The sequence below is a fragment of the Notechis scutatus genome, chromosome 3 (assembly GCF_049901735.1).
Source record: "Notechis scutatus isolate UNSWTSFEM ecotype Mainland chromosome 3, rNotScu1.2, whole genome shotgun sequence".
Taxonomy (NCBI): domain Eukaryota; kingdom Metazoa; phylum Chordata; class Lepidosauria; order Squamata; family Elapidae; genus Notechis; species Notechis scutatus.
This window is the reverse complement of record NC_142011.1, coordinates 24,692,552-24,714,274: the sequence shown is the minus strand read 5'-3', so window position 1 is coordinate 24,714,274 and position 21,723 is coordinate 24,692,552. Positions and strand designations below refer to the sequence as shown.

Here is a 21,723-nt window from a genome sequence, read left to right as displayed (position 1 = left end):
GGGCATGTTAAAAGACTTTGCAAGTTCACAACAGGGTTGGGACTCCATAGAACTCAGGGGAAATCTACTCTGTAAGGCAGAAGAGTCACAGGGAAATTTTCTGCCAACTCAACGATCGTTAGATAACCTCAAAATTAAGAGTGGTAAATGCCTTACAAAAATAGAAACGCCCTAGATTACATTTGCTAGAGCTGTCTGACCCCAGAAAGTCGCAGGGTGGCTTAGAGTGCATAAGTTAAAACCAGAACTAACACATCTTGATAGGACTAGATAGCATTCCCAACATTCAAAACCAGACTCGGCAGGGACAGGCCTGGAAGTGGGATATCTTGAGGGAGGCAGGATTCGTACATACATGACCCCAGAGGGTGAGGTCTGCTACAGAAAAGATACACAAAACATTTAATTGAGGGGAGTTAAAGGGCATCCACTCTGTGGAAAGGCACTGGATGTACAATAGAATAATGGTTCTCAACTTGCGGTCCACAGATCCCTGTGGTCCACGATGTTGTCACAGGGAGTCCGCAAAGTCTTGAGGAAATGTTATAATGTAAATCTTAAGTCTTAGTGGTCCATGGCCATGGTCTATGGCCACAAAGGGTATTTAAAGGGGGTCTATGCAATAGAAGATACAAACTCTCTTGTATTCAGCATTTTCTTCCATTTAGTCTGGTTGGAAGAGGAAAGCATAATAGTGTTTGGCTTAACTGGGAGAAAAACACCATACATATTCTTAAGGCAGAAAACAGACTTTACTATTCCTTCTAGCAATAGCTTGACTCATTAAGCCATTCTGTTATATACATGGTTGTCTCAATTTTTGATAATTTATCTAAAATGATTGATGTGATTAAAAAGAATCTCTTTTAAGCACTTGAAAGCATTTTCCCTTCTTCTGTATACAAGATTCTTATATTAATCCTGCTTGTGCCTGTGCCTCCTGGCAACCGTTAATTTGCCATTATATGAATTTGTTTTATGAAAAGATTCATGACTGCTTATAAAAAAACAGTTGTCAAAAGAGATCCAGTCTGACTCTTTTATTGACATAAATGATTCCCCTAAGCAACATTTTAAAATAAATAATTAGAGAAGAATGGAACAAACGGCATTGGTAGGGGGAAGTAGAATTTGTTCTGGAACTCAAACAAACTTGCTTAAATACTAAGTGGTATAATTGCTTTCTTATATTCTCATCAAGGCATAACACTCGACAACTAAAGAATAAAGCTAGCCTATCCTCACTCAGGCATGTGGCACGCTCTCTTTTCTCCCCCTCCCAATCTCCTTTCTTTCTAGTTAATACAAGCAAACAAAACTGGTTCCATTTCCAAGTAATTAAACCAAATTAAAACCATTAAACTCTTTGGTGACAACTTTATTATTAAAAGCTAACCACAAAGATGAGATTTAACTTGGAAGGCCTTGCATTGTGCAGTAATCTGCCTTTCACCTTTGGCTGACACCTCCAAGAGATAACCCCCCTCCTCCTTGTAGAATGGAAATCTGACAAATATGCTTAATTAATGCTTTCTTCCTGGTGGAAAAGTCATTATTTGTTCATGGCATCAGCAAGTACTTGGCAGGAAGGTGGAAAAGTCTGATTGTTTCAATACAAGAGTAGCTGGTGCTTGGAGCTTGTTTTTTATTTTTTATTTGAAAAGCAAAAGAGATGTAGAAGTTCATGACACAAACATTTGGAATATCAGGTGAATTGACACCTGGGTAAGGTGGAAGAGCACTCAAGCCCTGGCCATTCACGAATGGCAGCGTACAAGTCTTAACAGTTTACCACTTAAAATCTAAGCCTGACTGTGAATTATTTGGAAGCACAAACTGAAAAGACAAAGAGTGACTTGCGTTTGAGAGATTGCCAAAGATAAATTTGCCTCCAACTTCCTGTTGCAATGTCAGCAGGGGTTGTACTGGTGATGATGGAGGAAGGGAACTTGGGGGAGAATTGAACGCAGAAGTCCAGCCGAATTGATACAGATAGGGGCAGACAATTTTAAAAAATGGAGAGAGAAATTGCTAAATGCATTTTAGAACAAGTCTAAGCAAATGTTTGTTTGTCGTCTGTTTTCAAAATAAAACTAAGAGCCAGGGTTTCAGAGCCTGAAGTAAATTTTATTTTGGGACAATGAGTTTCATAGTCATGCTAATAAACACAAGTGAAAAACTCCAACGGAGTGTTGCAAACAGGCCTTTCATGCACTCACATTCTTCAGTTCACATTCACCTTCATCTTTGCAATGGTCTTGCAATGAGTTGAACAATTTTTCTTTCTTTCTTTTTTGCAGTAAGAGGAGCTTTAATAAATGTTCCCATTCAAGCTGGCATCAAACAGATTATTCAGTTCAAAGATTTAACTCGGAATATTTATTACAGAGCAAAGCACACATTGTGGAGGGTAAAACTAAGTGGGACCATATGTGTAAATCTCTGGCGATAATCTCTCCTATCCACCACCATCCTGATCAGTGTTGAGTCACAAAGTGTGACATTGGTACTACTTGATTTTCACGGGGATATTGCATTTTTTTAAAGCTAGTGTAAATTTTTAAGATAAAAAACCAGGTTGAGCCGCCCATGGATTCCATTGCATTTCATTTGCATCTGTATCTGTATGGTGACCCTCTAATAAATTCAAAATCACATTTTTAATATCACAACAACCTTCAAGGTTAAGCCAGAATATGGTAGTAGAATCCTATCCAAGACGATGTGATTTTTCAATTTTATCGTGCTGTGAACCTGTTCTTCTGCCTTTAATGTCTATCATTAAAATTATTCCTTTGGAGAATAAGAATGTGAATTAGGATTCCTATGAGAATGAAATCTACACTTGTAGCCAGGGGTGGGATTCAAATTTTTTAACAACTGGTTCTGTGGGTGTAGCTTGGTGGGCGTGGCTTGGTGGTCATGTGACTGGTTGGACATGGCTTGGTGATCATGTTATTAGGCTGGGCATGGCCAACTCAATATCACTCACATCGAGACACGCATCTCTTTGCCTGGCCTCTCATGACTATGGGGATGCTGCAACAGTTGTAAGTGTGAAAAATGGTCATAAGTCACTTTTTTCAGTGCCATTGTAACTCCAGAGAGGTTCCTGAGACAGGAAGTCTAGTCCTGTCAAGAATGTAATAAGGGTTAATGGAGAGGCAGTTTCTGTAAGCAACACCAGAATGTTTCCTTCCTGCCTTCCTTACAGGATTAGGCCAGTAATTTCTTCTAACAACCGGTTCTCCGAACTGCTTAGAATGTTAACAACTGGTTCTAGTGAATAGGTGCGAACTGGTAGAATCCCACCCCTGCTTATAGCCTATTCATAAAAATAGTCCTACTTGTACAGCAGAAAATGTCCTTTCAGAATTAAAGCCCATAATATTTACTTTCCTGAACTTTCACTCTGAGAGTCAAAACAGGTAGGCAGAAAGATAAATGGCTTTTATTTTTCCCCAACAGGACACTACTACATCAGTTCGGATAGGCCTTATGATGGAAGAAATGATTTTCAATCTTGCAGATACACATCTGTTCTTTAATGACCTGGAGGTAGGTACTGATTTTGTTTCATTTTATTTCTTCTATCGTCTAGCTGGGAATTATGAAAACTGGAGGGCACTAGATTGGAGGTGCTGGCTCAAACAATCATCATTTGCTTCTTTTCCCCTTCTTCCTTTTATCAAGCAAAGCAAAAAATTCTGAACCTTAATCACGGCCTGAGGCTTCTCCACCGAGGACTACTTTGAAGGTTGCAGATGATTCTTGATTCATGTCCCATGTATCAAAGTTAGGAAAAGAAAACTAAAGCAAATGTGCATACATGTTTGCTTCAGTAATTTTCCTGTTTCAAGTATGGAAGTCACTAAGCTAGTTAATAATAATCAAATGGAAATAGTTACCACAACTTAGTAAGAACACAGTGAATGTGCTTCCTCTTATTTGAACATGTTTGCTTTCTTGTTTCATTTCTTTGCAATATTAACAAATGTACTGCTTCACATCTGGGCATTTGATGTTTCTAAATAAATCTTGGACCACCAAAACCATCTAAGGAACAACATATCTATGGAGTCCTTTCTACTCTCTGAGCTGGGTTGTTTTCTTGCAGGTGTTTCATTACCCAACTAGATAACATCATCAGTTCATTGCTTAGTGCACTGATGATGTGTCAGAATATCCATGAACTGGCAGAGACATAGTTAACAAGGTCAGCCAATGGGTGCTGCATTGGGGGCTGAAACTTAAAGAGGAGTCTGGGCTTAGCTCTGGGCTTCAGCTCTAAAGTGAACCTGAAATTGATCTCTACTCGAAGCTGCTGTTTGTGTTTTTGCTTGTAACCTTTCCACGTTGGAAGAAACTACTGGTATTGTAAACTTTACTTCAAAATGTTATTATGTATATAAAGAAGTTAATGAATCCTGCTGAATCAGTCATCTGTGTATTTTCTGGATTTGAATTTCTGCTGCAAAATCTGACATGATGTTACCTAGAAACATTTGAAAGCAAACCACCCAGCTCAGAGAGCATCAAGGACTCCACAGTTCAACCCTGAGCTACATATATTCTCTTCTAGTAGAATAATATATCTACTTTGAATACCGTAACAACCATGCAAACAAGATTATTATCACATTTCCAAATTCTAATATAGTTAGAAAGAAAAAGGTTATCTTTCTCCCCTCTATTTAATTCATTTCCACGTAATAGGAAATTTAGGACTATGGCTTGTGGTATAGTCCAAGATTGCATACTTTCTCTGTAAATTATGCAAACTGCATCCCTTATGTAAACTTTAGTTGATCTGGTTATTTAACGGACATCAGGTCTGTTCATTCATGGTACAGGCACAGAACCAGGTCTTTAAGGTCTTTAAAAAAGGCCTTCAGGATTGGCAGCCATCATGAACTCAGATTGTTTCTGGATTAGTAAGCACTCCATCTTTCTGGCATTAAATTTAAGTTTAGTACTTCCCATGCTGTCCATCACAACTACCAGACACCAAGTAAGAACTTCCATCAGTTTACCTGCTAGGCCATGGATGGAGATAAAAGGTTAGGTGTTGTCAGTTAAACATGGTCTCTTTTTCTTTCTCTTTTTACCAATCTGGAATTTACAAATCTGAAGACAGCTTTAAAACACTTTAGACTGTTATTTAACCTTACTAGGTTAAATACTAGCTAACGTTTCATAAGTTAAGCACAAAATGTAACATCTGGGAGCTTGTATTCAGAATCTGGGCATTTCCAGTATAATGACACATGTGACAAACTGGGTCCTCTGACTAAAATGAATGTGCTATACACAACCACAAAATAAAGTTACAGAGCTAAAATTATACTCAGTTTAGTTTACCCAGCTGAATGGAGCAGTTTGTGTTGTGTTGTGGTTGAAATATCCATGGATAACATAGCATTCCTTTCAACAGGTTACCAAAGGAAATAAACAACTTTATAACTTCAATTTATTTTCATAAATATTTAGATTGCACCTATAATTATTATTAGATTCTAATTATTAATAGTAATTTCCACCTACTAATACTTTAAGTCAAAATTCTGGCTATTTTCAAAGTGAAATGCATGTAAAAGTCCCGGTGTGTGATTTTTATTTGTATTCACTTCAGTGAATAGAGTATAATAATAATATACAATACAGTAATAGAGTGAATTCAGTCGAATTGGGATATTTCAAGATGGAAATGAATGTGCAGATTTCCCCAAAACATGTTGTTTGTTCGTTAATTAATTTTTAAAAATTATAAATAGAAACTATGGAGACCCTTGATCGGGATTGTGCTAAACGAGAGAGGGAGAGGAAGGGAGGGAGAGGGAGGGGGAGAGAGAAAGAGATAAGAGAAATCATGGGAAGGAATTGGTCCTGATGTAACTTTACTGCCCCTGTCTAGGGAAAGAAAAGAAAGATTTCCATCATATAGGGGTTATTCTGGGAGTTGAAGTCTATACATCTTAAATCTGCCAAGATTGAGAACAGAATATTTGAGCCCCTCTCTTTGAATTATAGTTCCATTCCTAATTATGCCCCCCTTAGTGACTGCTATTTGTAGTTAATAAAAGATGTATCATGCAATTTGGCCCTCATTTCTTTGTTAATTAGAGGCTTAAATCAAAGATAATTTGGCTCAGGGCTTGTGGTTTAGGATACTAAAACACCAGGGGCAATAGAAATGGGACAAATACACTTTTTTGATCAATGAAAAGCTTTCTTTAATGGCAAATATCAAAAGAATTAAAAAAAGATTTTAAAAAATTAATCTTTTTTCCATTTCAACAAAGAGCCAGTTTCATCAGGCACCAGGCCTAAGGCACTAGAAACCAGGAGACTCCGAATTCTAGTCTTGCCGTAGGTATGAAAGTGACTTTGGGCTAATCACTCTCTCTCCCACCTCATAGGGTTGTTTTATCAGAAAAAGACATGAACATTAATTAAAAATATGTTTAAATGTGTCAGAATCTGATTTTTTTTTTCTTGTCTGTGTCAAAAGAACGTAAAATTCCCTCCCCCCTCAAAAAGTCTCATTTTTCACCTCTTAAAACTATCACTGGCCTCTTCATTCCTGGCACCTATTTGTTGTATTCATACTGAAGTTCCCCAAATTTTCAGTCAGGGAAGTAGTCAACAGTTTCAATTCATCTACTTGGTGGTTCTACAGGAAGAAATACTGTGTGACAGTTGATGGAAACCGATGCCCAAATTTTGGCTAGAGTGGCTCTCTCAGGGTTCAAATTGGATGTGATGTAGGAGACAGCCTAGACAGAAATACATTGATTAAAACAGAAGGAGAGCAGAGCATTTGATCAGAGTATTAGAGGACATGCTTGACTTTTGTGGGGGAGGATCATTTTTCTGAGCAAAAGTGCTTTCACCATCAGCTTGCTTTTACTCCTTTAGGACAGATGTAGGGCCTGCAGGAAGAAATGCTTCTCAGAACTTTTGATCAGAGGAAATGGTGAGAGTTTGTTAGATTGGTAGACCTGGTGTCTGCACTACAATCTAAAAACAAAGCAGTGCATTAGAGCAAGGGTCTCCTTGGCAACTTTAAGACTTGTGGACTTCAACTCCCAGAATCCCTCAGCCAGTTTTGCTGGCTTAAAGTTGTCTTAAAGTTGCCAAGGTTGGAGAGCCCTGCATTAGAGGCTCAGAAGGTCTCATCAAGTCTGGCCTAAAACAGGAAGGATTCTTGAAATAAGAGAATACTAAGCATGAAATATGCTACACCACCATCAAGTGGTTTAGGAAGGGATGTGCAACTGATTTTATCCCACAAGCACAGTTCTTTATTGTATGAGGGATGAGGAATCACATTAGTTTTTTTTCAATTCAGCTCAGATGCAACATAATCTTTTATTGTTTCAGTTGCATAGGAAGTTCCTTCAAGTGTAGTCTCAACTTGGTTTTTAAATCCCAGTTGACATATTAACTTAATTAATTCAGTTTGCCTCATTGGAATAAACTGTATTTTAGTTAAAAACAATAATTTAAATCAGGTTTGGAGACTTGTCCCATTAATTCTTTGTAGCCTCCCCCCCAGTACTACACAATTCTGCAAAAGAAATCCAGCAACATATTGATCTGTTTTGATGGTGGGATTTTTACTTTTTACTTTTTTTCCTCTGCAAATTTAATACTTTGGGATTTCTGCTGATTAATGACTGCAATAAACTTACCTGAATTCAAATCCTTTGGGATTGGAATAGCCTAGAAATAATGTTAAGTAAATAAAATCAGTAAAATCTAAGTAGAGACATCTTATCAGATTATAAAATGGAATATCTGTATATGTCTGCACGTATGGGTAATGTTTTATCAAGTCTAATAAATTATTTATCTAGCAAATAATTTTTTTACCATTTGTAATAATTGATACCATCGATATCCTTGTGATGCTTCTTAGTTGAATCTGCAATTTTATGGTTTTATTTTTTTCAAAATGTTGGTTTGGACCTGATTGTTTGAATTTTATTATTCTGATTTCTCCTTATTGATAAAATCCAAGGGCTCAATCTGAGTATGTACTGTCTCTTGTTGAGTTACTTTCATTAGTTCACATTTGATTACCCAATGAAATGCTCTAAATATGCAAACATGATAACACATGCTTTGGAAGACCACAAGTCATACCTATGTTTATTTTAACTGCCCACATGGCCAGCATGAGATCCACTAATCAAAGAACCCTACAGCATAAGATCTTAGCATATCAATTAAAGCTAACAGATGTGAACCATGCACTTAGAAATAACTCATTACCACTCTGTATTTGAGAAAAACTTGAGCTTTACATTCAATCACCCAGATGTTCACTTCTTCCTGCTTTCCTCAACAAGTCTCAAAAGCAAAACCTGCAAGAATGAAAAATTAGTCTGGTAACATAGTAATGGAGTAATACTATGAGCTATATTCTAGCCTTGTCCAGTTTTGCTGCATTTTGCCCAGTAACATGATAGTATCAGTCAGCAGTGGACTATGAGGTAGTGTCTCACCAAGTGTCATGGTACTTTATTGAGTCAGAAATGTGATCGCTACTGTTGTCAAACTTTAGCGTAGAGAACAGTTCATTCACAAATGAAAAAAGCAGATCTTCCTCAAATACCTTTCTCCTGACATAGCTGCGCTGCTCAGAGCAACTGAAGTCGAGTGGACTGCGACAATATTGTTCCAGTGTGGTTTTCATAATTCACATGCATGGTTGTGAATGGTTTTATCGTTTTGGAAAGCCTGGGAGCACGATTATAGAAATGTGCTTTTAATTGTCTCAAAAGTGCTTTTAATTCCATTTTGTCAGGCCATGTTTGTACAGTCAGCCCTGACTTAATATGCAGCCTGAAAAAGATTGAGGAAGGAAGGAACTATAGATATAACAATCAATATGGAATTGCTATGCCCATAGCAAAAATGTTTTTATCTGTTAAAGTCTACAATGGAGCTAAAGTAAATGCTGAGTTTTTAACAGAGATTGATCTAAGTTTTCAAATGTTTCTAAGAAAGTCTAAGGAGGCACACCTGTAAAAGTACAAGGTTTTTTCTGAAGCAGAAATTGTATTTGTATCAAGGGTGGGATGTTGCCGGTATAACAACCAGTTCAGTGACCCCGCGTGTGAACAGCAATGCAAAAATCCTTACCTGCTATGTTACTTCGGGGGAGTAACACAGCTGAGGAGCAGCAATACACTCTTCCGCACTGATCAGCTGAGCCAATAAAGGTTAGTGCAGCGCAGGGGCCCACATGATTATCAGAGTGAACCAGTTCACTCCCAGCTGATCTTTGGAGCTAGGGGTTTGCTCAAACCGGTCCAATCCGGCAGAATCCCACCCCTGATTTGTGTGTATATGCATATATAGTACAAGTAATCCTCACTTACCAACCGCTATTAGAACTGGCAACTCTGTTGTTAAGCAATGCAATTATAAACTGAAAATCATAAGATCGTGCGGGAATTACAATGTCAGTTCATCAGTTCTGGCTGAAGCTAAGTGAATCACTGAGGGTCATTAAGTCTGATGTCACCTGACCATGACTTGCAATTTCTTGAAGACTTCCCCATTAACCACTTGTTAGAAGCCAGCGGTAATTTGGAATTCTGGCATCATAACTTCTGTTCTAGTCCTATTCTGGTTCTTTAGCATATTGTGTGAACTCACCCACTTGGGCTTGTAAAACTGTGATTTATATAGAACTATTATTTATAATTACTTTATATATTTTTATTGCCTGGAATGAATAGAAAACATGGGAACCTTAGGTGAATAAACAGTTCTATGAGTGAACTTATTGTCTATGAGTGTTATCAAGTTTAACCATATAACATTACAGAAATGCTTAATCTGAACTGCTGCTTGAAATCTGATTACCGTAATTGAGCAGAAATTGTTGTGGAATCTTCTCTCAGCAAAGTTGTTTTTCACAATGCCGTATTTGTTTCCTGACTGTTTCTGAAATGATTTTCAGGATTGTGACCAGATACACATAGATGATGTATCATCAGATGACAATGGACAAGACTTAAGGTAAGACATCCCTGTCTTGAAGAATCCAGTACAACTAGACTCAATAATACATATTGCCATCAGGAACAAAAAGCCATGGCATAAATTCATGTCTATGTTGGGAAATATTTTATGCTTTTGAATATTAGAATATTAGAATTTCTGTATCGTGATAGGAAAATTGTTGTATTGTTTTCCAGTGGCTGTCAAAAGTGAATTTCTTCAGAAGTGAACTAGATATATCTCTTATATTTCAATTAATCCTCTACATTTTGAAAAGCTAAGCAGATTAGTTCTGGAAGGAGGCCATCAGGAAATGCCAGCACTACAAACTAGACTGGAAAATTTAAAAAAGAATGCCGGAAGAAGGCAATGACAAACCACTTACACATTGTTTCCCCAGTAAAGTATACAAACATCTCCGTAAAATTAGCTGGAGTCAAACATGACTTGAAGGAAACTGTATTTTATCACATTTGAGTACAATGACTATTTGTTTTCAGTGAAACTCATATAATGGGAGTATTCTTAAAAAAATAAGACCAAAGAGCATAGGGACTGATGTGCAATTAGCCTTTCATTTTTCAAAAACTCAAGAGCTAGACAAGAGTTTTTGAAACTCTTATTTCAGTAGCCTTAAAACAACTTATTTCAGTAGCACAAAACAACTTACTAATAAATTGGAATCTTGGTCTTAACCTTTCTTTTTGTCAACTCTGGGAAGCTTACTGAAGATTTGATTCCCTGTACCAACAGTGAATTAAGGTACATCAGATGACAGCTACATCACTGGCAAAGACAGAACAGCTAGGAGAGAGATGGGAAGGGGAAAACAGCATGAAATTTTCCCCCTCAGTCTTTAACTTGCCCAGAGGCCTGCAACATGTCTTAATTTCTCTTAATTTGTATTTGCTAGTTTCTCAATCCTAATGGAAAATTAGGTTATTTTTTTCACTTCTTCTCCTTCTCTTCCTTCCTTTTCCACAGCACATATAATTTCTCAGCAGATGGTTTTCACAGTTCAAATACTGGAGCAAATCTTTGTCTGGGCTCCGGAGTTCACGGGGGAGTTGATTGGATGAGGAAATTAGCATTCCGCTACCGGAGAGTGAAAGAACTCTACAACACCTACAAAAACAATGTTGGTGGTAAGTATCTTCCTAGCCCATCAGGGAAGTCAGCTTCTCATCTCCCAAAGAACCTTGCTTTTCTGTTCTTTAGAGCAAATCAAAGAACACTATGTAATTTAGAGAGAGATGGGAACACCAAAGGAGAGAAAATGTTTTATGAATTTCTACTTTTCCTGTGATTCATCTAAAAATCAATGGATTTTTTATCAATTCTATGGCTTGAATATTGGGTCTATTCTGCCTTTTATTATAATTTGAAAATGGAACTATTTTGTGTCTTGAGAAATAATACAAAGTTTTGACTGGCCAGCAAACTGCTTGGGCTAACACAATATAGTGGATAAATTCATTGAATGTAGTTAAATACAATATGTGAACTACTTCTTAACAATCCCATTTTTTTAAAAAAAGGATAAAGCTCTTTGTGTAGGACCTTGAAGATCTTTTTATTTTCATTTGTATTATTTGTAAAAAATGTAAACTGCTACGATCTTAAAAGATTTAAGAATGCACAAAAAAATAAGAGCAATGAACAGATAAAATCATATTAAAATTAAATTGTTAAATATTATAACAGTTAAATAAAATTGTCTCTTTTTAGTTATCCACCAGCATATTAAACTAAACATTATATTAACAATTTCATACTAATACTTCTGGTGGCAATAATTCTCACCAATCAGATTCTAGGCAAACACTATCTTGGGTTACATTAACAATGTCATAGAATGCATATCACGGGAAGTAATTGTTCCACTTTGTTCTGTCTTGGAGAGATCTCACTTGCAATACTGCATCCAGTTCTGGCACCTTGGGAAGTTACAAAGTGGAACAACTTCAGAGGAGGCTGAAGGATCTGGAAAGCAAGTGCTATGAGATGGTTAAATCATCTGGGTAATGTTTAGTCTACAGCAGGGGTGGGCAAACTTTTTGGCTCAGGGGCCTCATTGACTTTTAAAATTTGACAAACGGGCCGGGTCAGCACAAGATTTTTTGCCCCCCCCCCCTTTTGCCCCCCCTTCCCCCTTCTTCTCCTCCTTCCCCTCCCCTCGGAGGCCCCCTGAGTCAGGAGTTGCTACCACCGGCGCGGCTCCGCGCGGCTCCAGTCCCGTGTTGTCTCGGGAAGGGAAAGGCAAAAAGGAAGAGCCGCGGCGGTGCTTTGCAACAGCAGCAGCGGCACCGGAGGCTCAGGCTCAGCGGCTCCTGGTTTTGCCTTTCCCTTCCCAAGGCAACGCGGGACTGGAGCCGCGCGGAGCTGCGCCAGCGGTAGCAACTCCTGACTCAGGGGGCCTCCGAGGGGAGGGGAAAGAGGAGGGGAAGGGGGGGCAAAAGGGGGGGCAAAAAATCTTGTGCTGACGCACCCGACAAGCCGCTCACCACGACGGTGGCTCCCAGCACCGAGCAACTTCCCAGCAACTTGCGGCTTGCTTATTCCTCTCGGGCGCTCGCGCCTGGCCCCGAGCCACGCGGCAGAGGGGAAACCCGGAGTGCCGCCGGGTCACCTCCTCCAAGCAGCCCGCCCACCCGCCGGGCGGAACACTTCCCGCTCCTCGGCGGAGGGAAGCCCGGCAGGCGGGCGGGCTGTTTGGAGGAGGCGACCCGGCGGCGCTCCGGGCTTCCCTCCACCACGCGGCTTGGGGCCAGGTGCGAGCGCCTGCGAGTTAAAAGAAACCGAAAGTTGCTGGGAAGTTGCTCGGGTTTCCGGGCTTCTAGGCTTAAACTTTTCACAGCGCGGTGGAGGGGAAGCCCGGAGCACCGCCAGGTCGCCTCCTCCAAGCAGCCCGCCCGCCCGCCGGGCTTTCCCTCCGCCGCACAGCTCGGGGCCAGGCGTGAGCGCCCGCGAGGAAAAAGGAAGGCGCAAGTTGCTGGGAAGTTGCTCGGGTGCTGGGAGCAGGCTTTTAAAGTGCAGGACCGCTGAGCCGGGAAACAGGGCACCAAGGCAGGGCAAGGCTCCACCAGCAGCGGCCTAGCTTTAGGTGGCTCCAAGCAGCCCGCCCGCCCGCCGGGCGGAACCCTTCCCGCTCCTCGGCGGGAAGACGCTCCCTCCTGCAAACTTTGCCTTTGCAAAGTTTAAGCCTGGAAGCCCCGGAAAAAAAGGGGGATCGGCGGGGACTCACCTTCGGAGAGGTCGCATTCGAAGGTGATTTCAAACTCCCAGCCGAGGCCTTTGCAAAGTTCTTTTCTTTCCTACCCCGAGAGCGCTCCGCACTGTTTTGCAGCTTTGGGGGCCACGCGGCACAGGGCAATACGATTTTTTTTCAGGGGCCCAGCGATTTTTTTTCAGGGGCGGGCCGGATTGGACAGACCAACGGGCCGGATGTGGCCCGCGGGGCGTAGTTTGCCCACCCCTGGTCTACAGAAAAGACAACTGAGACAAAATATGATAGCAGTCTCCAGATATCTTAAGACTTGTCACATAGAAAAGGAAAGGGTCTTATTATCTGTTGCCCCAAAGAGCAGACCAGAACCAATGGGTTAAACCAACAAAAAAGGAGATTCAGCCTAAACATGAGGAAGAATCTCCTGACTGTACAAGGTGCAATCCAGTGAAACAGACTACCACATTTAATTGTGAGTCCTGCTCTGCTACATGGTCATCTGTCAGGTAGTCTAATGGATCCTGAACTTAAGGTCACTTCAAAGCATGAGTATGAATATATAGATGTAATCCTTGCTTCCTCTCTTTGTCAGTGCCATGGTGGGACTTCAGCAAATCACCTCCAAAGGAGTGATTGCAGGCAGGAATATTCTTCCTCTAATCAATTTTTATTTCTATTACTGTATTACTCTTGAAATATTTTTTTTAATTTTTAGCCTGTTTTAATTTTTACATTATTAACATTGGATGACTGAGCCCTTTCCTTTTGAGCACAAATTTTCCAGTTCATTCCAACTTGTGATTCCAGGCTTTGCAGAAACCATGTAGAAGTGACTCAAAGTACTGAGTCTTCCCATGGAATTAACTACATATATTGCTTCCTTTGTAGGTTTAATAGGAGCTCCTAAGAGGGAAAGCTGGCTGCAGTTAAGAGCAGAACTGGAAGCACTCACTGATCTCTGGCTAACACATGCTTTGAAAGCATTGGATTTGATACATTCCCGGTAAGAGTGGCTTAACAAGTTGTTCCAGGCTGCAAAAGTTTTACTTTTCTCCTGTGTCCTCCAAAGGCATATTAATTTCAAGGACATCTTCATTCAAATTTATGGACATGGGTGGAGTTCCAAAGGTCCCATTCCTGGCTCTTTTCTGTGGAAAGCAGGAAAAGAAATGAAAGAAACTGGCTACCCCGACAGGAACACAGGGTCAATGCTATTGAAGTTTTACACCATTTATATCCCTATTGTGTAATTAACTATGACATATTTCGCTTTCAGAATAGTTTTAGTTCTAACAAATTACACAGAGGGAAAAACATTGAAAAGTCTAGTCACTACTACCTGTGTTAATCACTGATTTCATGGGACTTGTTGGCAAAACTTACATACTGTTTCCAGATTAATATAAGGTAGAAAAACAAAAATCCTTGTTCCAGAAAGGAAAAGACCCACTGTAACTTACTTTTTGATTCTTTGCTTTATGTCTTGTAGGCCTAATTGTGTAAATGTTTTGGTGACTACAACTCAGCTTATCCCAGCACTTGCAAAAGTTCTGTTGTATGGACTAGGTGTTGTCTTCCCCATTGAAAATATTTATAGTGCAACCAAGACAGGTAAGAGCAGCCTGGAAAAACTGCAGGTTTGTAACGATTGTTTTATTAATATTCAACATTGGACTGTCAATAGTAATTTGATTTTAAAATGATAAGAACAATGACTTCCATTCTCTTTTGCATAATTCAAATCCTACCTCAAGCACTATATCCAGTTCTGATATTACAAGTTCAAAGAAGGGCAATGAGAATGATCAGGGATCTGAAAATCTATGAGAGAACTAGATATGTTCAGCCTTGAGTACTGCTGATTGTTGAAAGATTTAATTTATTTTATTCAATTTAGGCACTGTCCAAACTGATTCTGGGTGCTGTACAATAAAAGCAAATAAAATAAAAAATATAAACAGTATGTTAACGGAAAAATATAAAAGGAAATAAAGAACAAGAATGGCTAGTGAATTCTGCTAATAGCCTCTACAATCCCAAATTTCCATCACAGGTCCAACCAACTTAACTCAAGGCTTGGGAGAAGATCCAGAATATAGCAGATAGATGGATGGGTGGGTGGGTGGGTAGATGGATGGATGGACGGACGGATGGACGGACAGAAAGACAGACAGACAGATAGATTCTAGCTTTCTTCTACTCGGAGAACTATATCTCAAATGCATATAGATAAATGATAGATAGATCATTTCCATTTGTATTTTATTATGGAAATATATGGGATTCCATCCCTTGGGGCAATGAAAAAAATAGATGGATGAACCAATCCCTAAAAATTAATGGAGAGAACAAATAGCTGCCTTAGAAATTTATTTACTTATTTTATTTGTACCTTGCCTTTATTATTTTTACAAATAACTTAAGACAGCCAACATATCTAACACACCTGTGTCCTTCTTCTTTCCCTACAACAACAATATTTTGAAATGAGTTGGGCTGAGAGAAACTGACTGGCCCAAAATTACTTAGCTAGCTTTCATGGCTAGGAGGGACCTGAACTCATGGGTTTTTGGTTTCTAGCCTGGTACCTTAACACCTAGATAAAACTGGCTCTTTTTGTCATATAGATATAGAATGAATTAATTAATTAATGAATTAATTAATTAATGAATTAATGAGTGAGTGAGTGAGTCAGTCAGTCAGTCAGTCAGTCAGTCAAAGAAATAAAATCAAAGCTTAGCTTTAGCTCACAGTTCTATTGCAAAGATATTTAATGCTGGTCCTTTCCTACACAGGGAAAGAAAGCTGTTTTGAAAGGATAATGCAGAGGTTCGGGCGGAAAGCTGTGTACATTGTAATAGGAGATGGTGTTGAAGAGGAACAGGGGGCCAAAAAGGTATAGTTTCCTATTTAGAATTCCAGTTAAATAAAAAATGAATAATTTAACTGAAATAAGAGAAAAACCCCTACCCTTTCTAAGGCATTTGGAAGTATTCAATTTTTCAAGTTTAAAAATCCAATAAAGCATTCTAACCAATTTCCTACTGTATAGCCTGCTTTCACTTCCTTTGGCAGTTATTGAAGCCTTTCCAACAAATTTTTACTTGTTACCGATATTACTCTTGATTAACAGCGCCATTGTTGAATGCATAATAAGGAGCAAGATCTGTATCATAACCTATCCTTGCTCATTTCTACTGCATGATTACACTTCTAAAAGCAAGTGGGAAGTAGGATTAAATACAGCACCATGAAATGGAAGCTAGCAAAGTAATTTCATAAGACATTAGTTTTATCTAGTATGTATTATTTTCTTTCTTTTTTTTAACATATGCAGTAACTGAAAAATAACACAAATGGAGACTGAATTTGTGTAACAATGCACACACATACATATGCACAAAAAGCTATATAATGAAAATGTAAATATTCAACCATGGTTGGCAGCAATTTTCACAAAAATAAAACAGATAATGTTAGAGTCAGAGTATCAGGGGAGGACATAGTTAAATAACATGATGGAGGTCCAAGATCTGTTCTTCTAACTTTTTTAAATGCTAGAAAGTGAAATTACTTTCACAGGGCAAACAGTACAGAAGGGAAAGTTTGGATCACTACTAAAGTACTGGGTAGAAAACTAGAAGAAAATTGAAACTGTTGGACTTCAGTTCACTCAGTTCACTTCTAGTGGAAGTAAAGAGAAGAAGGAAGTTATAGAGAAAAAGAGAAGAACAATTACTTTTCCTACTCCTCCCCCAATTTCAACACTTCTCCATATTGTTATGAGATCCGAAGAGCTCAAGAGGAAAACTCATGTCTTGATGGTCTTATGATCCACAGCTCGGTAGCATTTCAAAACACTGCACCAATCTCTTGGGACTCCTTTCTCCCATTTTTTTTTTTTTTTTTCGAAACCAGAGGTGTAGACTTCACTTTTCCACCACAGTATTTTATAAGCTGGGCATTTCTCAAGCAAATGTGGTGGTTCACCAAGAGTTAAAGAAGGTCTACAACAGAGAGACAAAAAGTGAAGGGATGATAAGAGTGAGGCCTCAGACGGGGCTTCTGTGGACTTCAAAAAACTACTGGGTCAGTGCACATGATTGCATCAAAGGCCACCAGGCCTTAACAGAAGAGTGAAGCAATACCTTTTGTAAGTCTGCTCCAAGAGGCCCCTTGGCTGGTGTTGCCTGCTTTAAGCCTCCTTCCCATTAACAGGAAAGCATTCTTCCCTGGATCTGTCAGGGCTTTTGATTGATAGTGATCATTAGCACGGGTGGCTACACACCTGAGCTTTATAAGCCCATGGGAAGGGGGGCACCTTTCACTGCCTCCCCAGCAGCGCTGATGGTATCTCAGCCTGAGTGAGTCATTTCTCTTCACCTGTCGCCCACATGATAAATTGATAGCAACTAAGTAGCAGGTGTGGCTGAACTGCCAACATCTCCTCTTTTAGAGAAATTAAAATAGATATTTTAAAAAGGAAACAAAGCCACATGGAAACAGCAGATGAATACATGGGTGAGATTGACTCTTTTTCCTTTAAGTAAAAGCTGTTTTCTAATAATTTATTTTGTGCTATCACCCATCAATTTCATCCAACAGATTATTTGATTTCATCTCACCACCACCTACATCAGAGAACCACATACCTGAGCAGAAATTTGATTTTCCTCAGTTTAAGTTGAACATTCTGCTTTCCGTCTTGCTAATTAGTTTCCCACTTTTAATGAATTAATGTGTCGTTATGCAGTAGCAGCTCTGGTGAAAGAACAAGAACAAAATAATGATTAATTAACATTAAAATTAACATTAAAATCCAGCCTACTCAATCATGAGTAGGCTGGATTTAGACTTGTTTTCAATGATGCATCCATTGCTGAAATTGATACAAAATTCAGTTTTGAATTATCCTGAGATAATAAATTCCTTCATCTTTTAAAATGTGGATAATTATAAGTCTGCATCAAAGGACACTTGCATAATAAAGTGCCAGAAATCATCTCAACCAGAATAACAACTATTGGAGATTGCAGGCCAGTATTTTTCAACGCTGTTGATCACATGTGTTAAGATTGTTACTACCAAAATTCAGTTAGGAACCTTGCATGCTGTAAACCCAGTGCCTCTGGAAGATATCAGGTTAGGGGAGGCTGGTGTTTATCCCTATGCAACAAGCATATAACAGGGCAAAGCTAATATATAATTAGATTTACACATACAATCTTGTTTAAATGGTTTGTCATTTATCTACCTAGCAGAAGAGGTGAAACAAAATACAATGCACATTATTTGTTTAGGAAAACTGAAAGTTGAAAACAAAAATGGATGAGTTGATTGCCAGTCTTCTCTATTTTGATAACAGGCTCCAGTTGGTCTCCTGTACCTTACTTTCAAATTGAGTAGAAGAGGGACAAGTGTTTTCCAGGTAGATTGGAACAAAGAGCCACTGTAATGCTGTGGTTAGAGTGCTGCAGGCTACTTCTACTGTCTGCCCGCTGCCTGCAATTTGGCAGTTTGAATCTCACCAGGCTCAAGGTTGACTCAGCCTTCCATCCTTCCGAGATCAGTAAAATGAGAACCCAGATTGTTGGGGGCAATATGCTGACTCTGTAAACCACTTAGAGAGGGCTGTAAAGCACTGTAAAGTGGTATATAAGTCTAAGTGCTATTGCTATTGCTAAATGTTGGTGTACAGATTTAGGATAGTTTTCTCTTTGAAGTTAAAAACAGTCTGATCATTCTGCGCTTCTCAAAACTCTACAAAAAAAAAAAAAAGAAATTAAAGCACAATACAATATATTACCTTTCCCCCAAAAAGATAGCCACTTGCAATTTGGTATCAGAATTTTCTTAATTTTTTGTCTTAGGTACCAAAATGCAGCCCTGATGCATTTTTCAAAGTGTCCTGTTTCGTATGGAGCTCCACAATAGAGGAAACATTTTTTAAATCATTCAGGGATATGCTGTGTGAAAGGGATCTGAGAAAATAGTTTTGTTATGTTTTTATAGATCATTAAAGTAGTCGTGAGAGTTGGTCTTGTTTCCTTCCACACACACCACTGTACATTCTTATTTTCTGTCTATTTCTCAGATTGCCTTACAATTCTATATGATTTAAGTTTGATTATTGTATTTCTAAGATTATAACAATTTGACTACCAGTTCAAAAACATCTTCTGAACTTTTTTTTTCTTTTTAAAATGCATCGTTTTAGCACAACATGCCTTTCTGGAGGATCTCCTGCCATGCTGATCTCGAGGCTCTGCGGCACGCTCTTGAGCTAGAATATTTGTAGCAAATCCAGATGGGTCTCCAGCAGCTTTCTGATCCCTGAAGATGACATCTATTTTATTGACATTTTATGTTCTCCATTTCCTGAATGGAGAACCTTCCAATGAAAGAACTTGTATCAGAAGCTCAGAATATTCATTTCCTTTTTTGAAAAATGGAGAAAAAGCATTGAAATTACTTAAAAACTGGATACTTAAACTGAATGGAACTTTTGCCTTGTACATATCTTCCAGGCATGCAGAAGACCAGGTGTGGGTGTATTTGATAGTGGTTTTTTCTTTCTTTAATAAATGGATAAAAGTTGGGAAGACATGACATGGAGTTTCGACACATATAGGCTGGACAGTTATCAATCTGAATCAGTTTCTGAAGAGGGAAAAAAAAGATTGAAATAGATGTGGGTTTTTTTGTATTTTTAATTTATGAACTAATACTATTACTCCAATGTTAAGCTCAGTACTTGTGTTTGTATCGACTGGGTTGGATGGACTCAGCCCTTTCTAATTTAATATCTTTTTTCTCCAGGGTAAAGTTTGGGGGACAATCATAACAGTGTCCATTTGAAATGAGCACATTTGGGACTGTCAGTCTAAGATGTAGAGCTAGTTATAGAAAACAGTGGCATGTAGTCTTCACACATGCCTACATAGGCTACCACCTTGATTTTCTCATGGTTGAGAGGAGAAATTACCTTGTGGTGAGTGAATGGCAATAAAACTATGTTTACAATATAGAGCTAAATGTTGAGTTTTTGACACTTACTGACTTTCTAGGTTTTTTTTCTCTGGAGAAGTCGTTGTAAAGGTCTATTTAAATACAGCCAGGAGTTCTCTGATAATTGTTTAAATGAGAACGTAACTTTTAAAGCCAAACCTTGTCTGGAGTTACTTGGATTTTAGAATTTCTAGCATCTAGATCTTGAGAGGGCTCCCATACTTTCAAGAATTCTATTTTTAAAAAAATCATCTAGTGCAGATTCCCCAACCTTTCTGGTTTTGCAGACAGGCAGAGGAGGAGAGGGGGTGGTTCTGCATGAGCGGCCGGCAAGTGCATGCGCCCACACAGCTCCATTTGCATAAGCCATGGGCATGCTCTCCCACTGCTCGCACAAGTGGGAATGTACACACATGCACACCTTACCGCTTCTGCAGCCCAGTTCTGAATGGCTCATGGCCCAGGGGTTGGGAACCTCTGATCTAATGCAACTTTTTCCATTACACAACAGCAATAACTGAAAAAAGTGTCAGCATTTCCCTTGTATGCAAATGTTGGAGACAGAGGAAGCTATATATTAGATAGAAAATAAATGCTAGAACATCACCTAGTTTCCTAAAATATTAAAACAAAGTCTATTTAACCAAGTGTTATTTCTTCATTAACCAATCAGGTTTCTCTTCAAAAGCCACAAGCAAGACATGCTTTGAGAGACCATCACTTCTTTGTGACAGAAGACCATGCATGCATTTCTTTTTTGGAATCGTACTAAAATAACCAGCATCTTATGGAAGCCCATGAAGCACCAGCCTAGATTCAACCCAACACTTCTAAGTCATAAATGGAGAAATGCATGTTCTATTAGCAATAGCACTTAGACTTATATACTACTTATAGTGCTTTACAGCCCTAAGTGGTTTACAGAATCAGCCTATTGTCCCCAACAATTTGGGTCTTCATTTTACCAACCTTGGAAGGATGGAAGGCTGAGTCAACCTTGAGCTGGTCAGAATTGAAGTCCTGACAGTGAGCAGTAAGTTAGTCTACAATACTGCGTTTTAACCATTGTGCCACCATAGCTCTTGCTATATATCTCCTGGGTCTTTTTTTGTTGTTGTGAGGGTGGGGAGGTGGGAGTTTGAGAAGAACCATCTTCCAACTACCAGTTGTATGGGAACAGTGATGGGAGATAGTTGCATCTCCATCCTCTGCTTGTTAATACTCCATAATCAGTGCCTGAGCACTATGAGAAAGAATATTCTAGGCTAAGATGCAAAGACTTTTCTTCAATTCTTATCAGTTTTATAGAAGTACTCAAATTACTCAAATCTTTAATAATTTGAGGATATGCTCTGCCTTTAATTTCCTACTTTTAAGATGCTCAGCCACAGTTCCCACCAATCCTATGCAGTCTTGGCTGATCATGAGGAATGTTTGGGACAGATATTCAGTAACATTTACAGAGCTTCAGT

The 21,723-nt window shown here is 39.0% G+C and overlaps 1 protein-coding gene across 3 annotated transcripts in view; it reads left to right on the top strand.

Annotated features, from left to right (window-relative positions):
• Positions 1-20,266, top strand: part of EYA2 (EYA transcriptional coactivator and phosphatase 2) — a 126,089-nt gene extending 105,823 nt beyond the window's left edge. For all 3 annotated transcript variants that reach the window (XM_087959330.1, XM_026665009.2, XM_087959329.1), the window contains exons 10-16: positions 3,469-3,558; positions 9,977-10,035; positions 11,002-11,162; positions 14,132-14,246; positions 14,733-14,854; positions 16,039-16,139; positions 19,461-20,266. In XM_087959330.1, coding sequence (XP_087815456.1) covers positions 3,469-3,558; positions 9,977-10,035; positions 11,002-11,162; positions 14,132-14,246; positions 14,733-14,854; positions 16,039-16,139; positions 19,461-19,541 — 729 coding nt within the window. In that variant the 3' untranslated portion in view covers positions 19,542-20,266. The remainder of the gene's footprint in view (positions 1-3,468; positions 3,559-9,976; positions 10,036-11,001; positions 11,163-14,131; positions 14,247-14,732; positions 14,855-16,038; positions 16,140-19,460) is intronic.
• Positions 20,267-21,723: the final 1,457 nt, after the last annotated feature.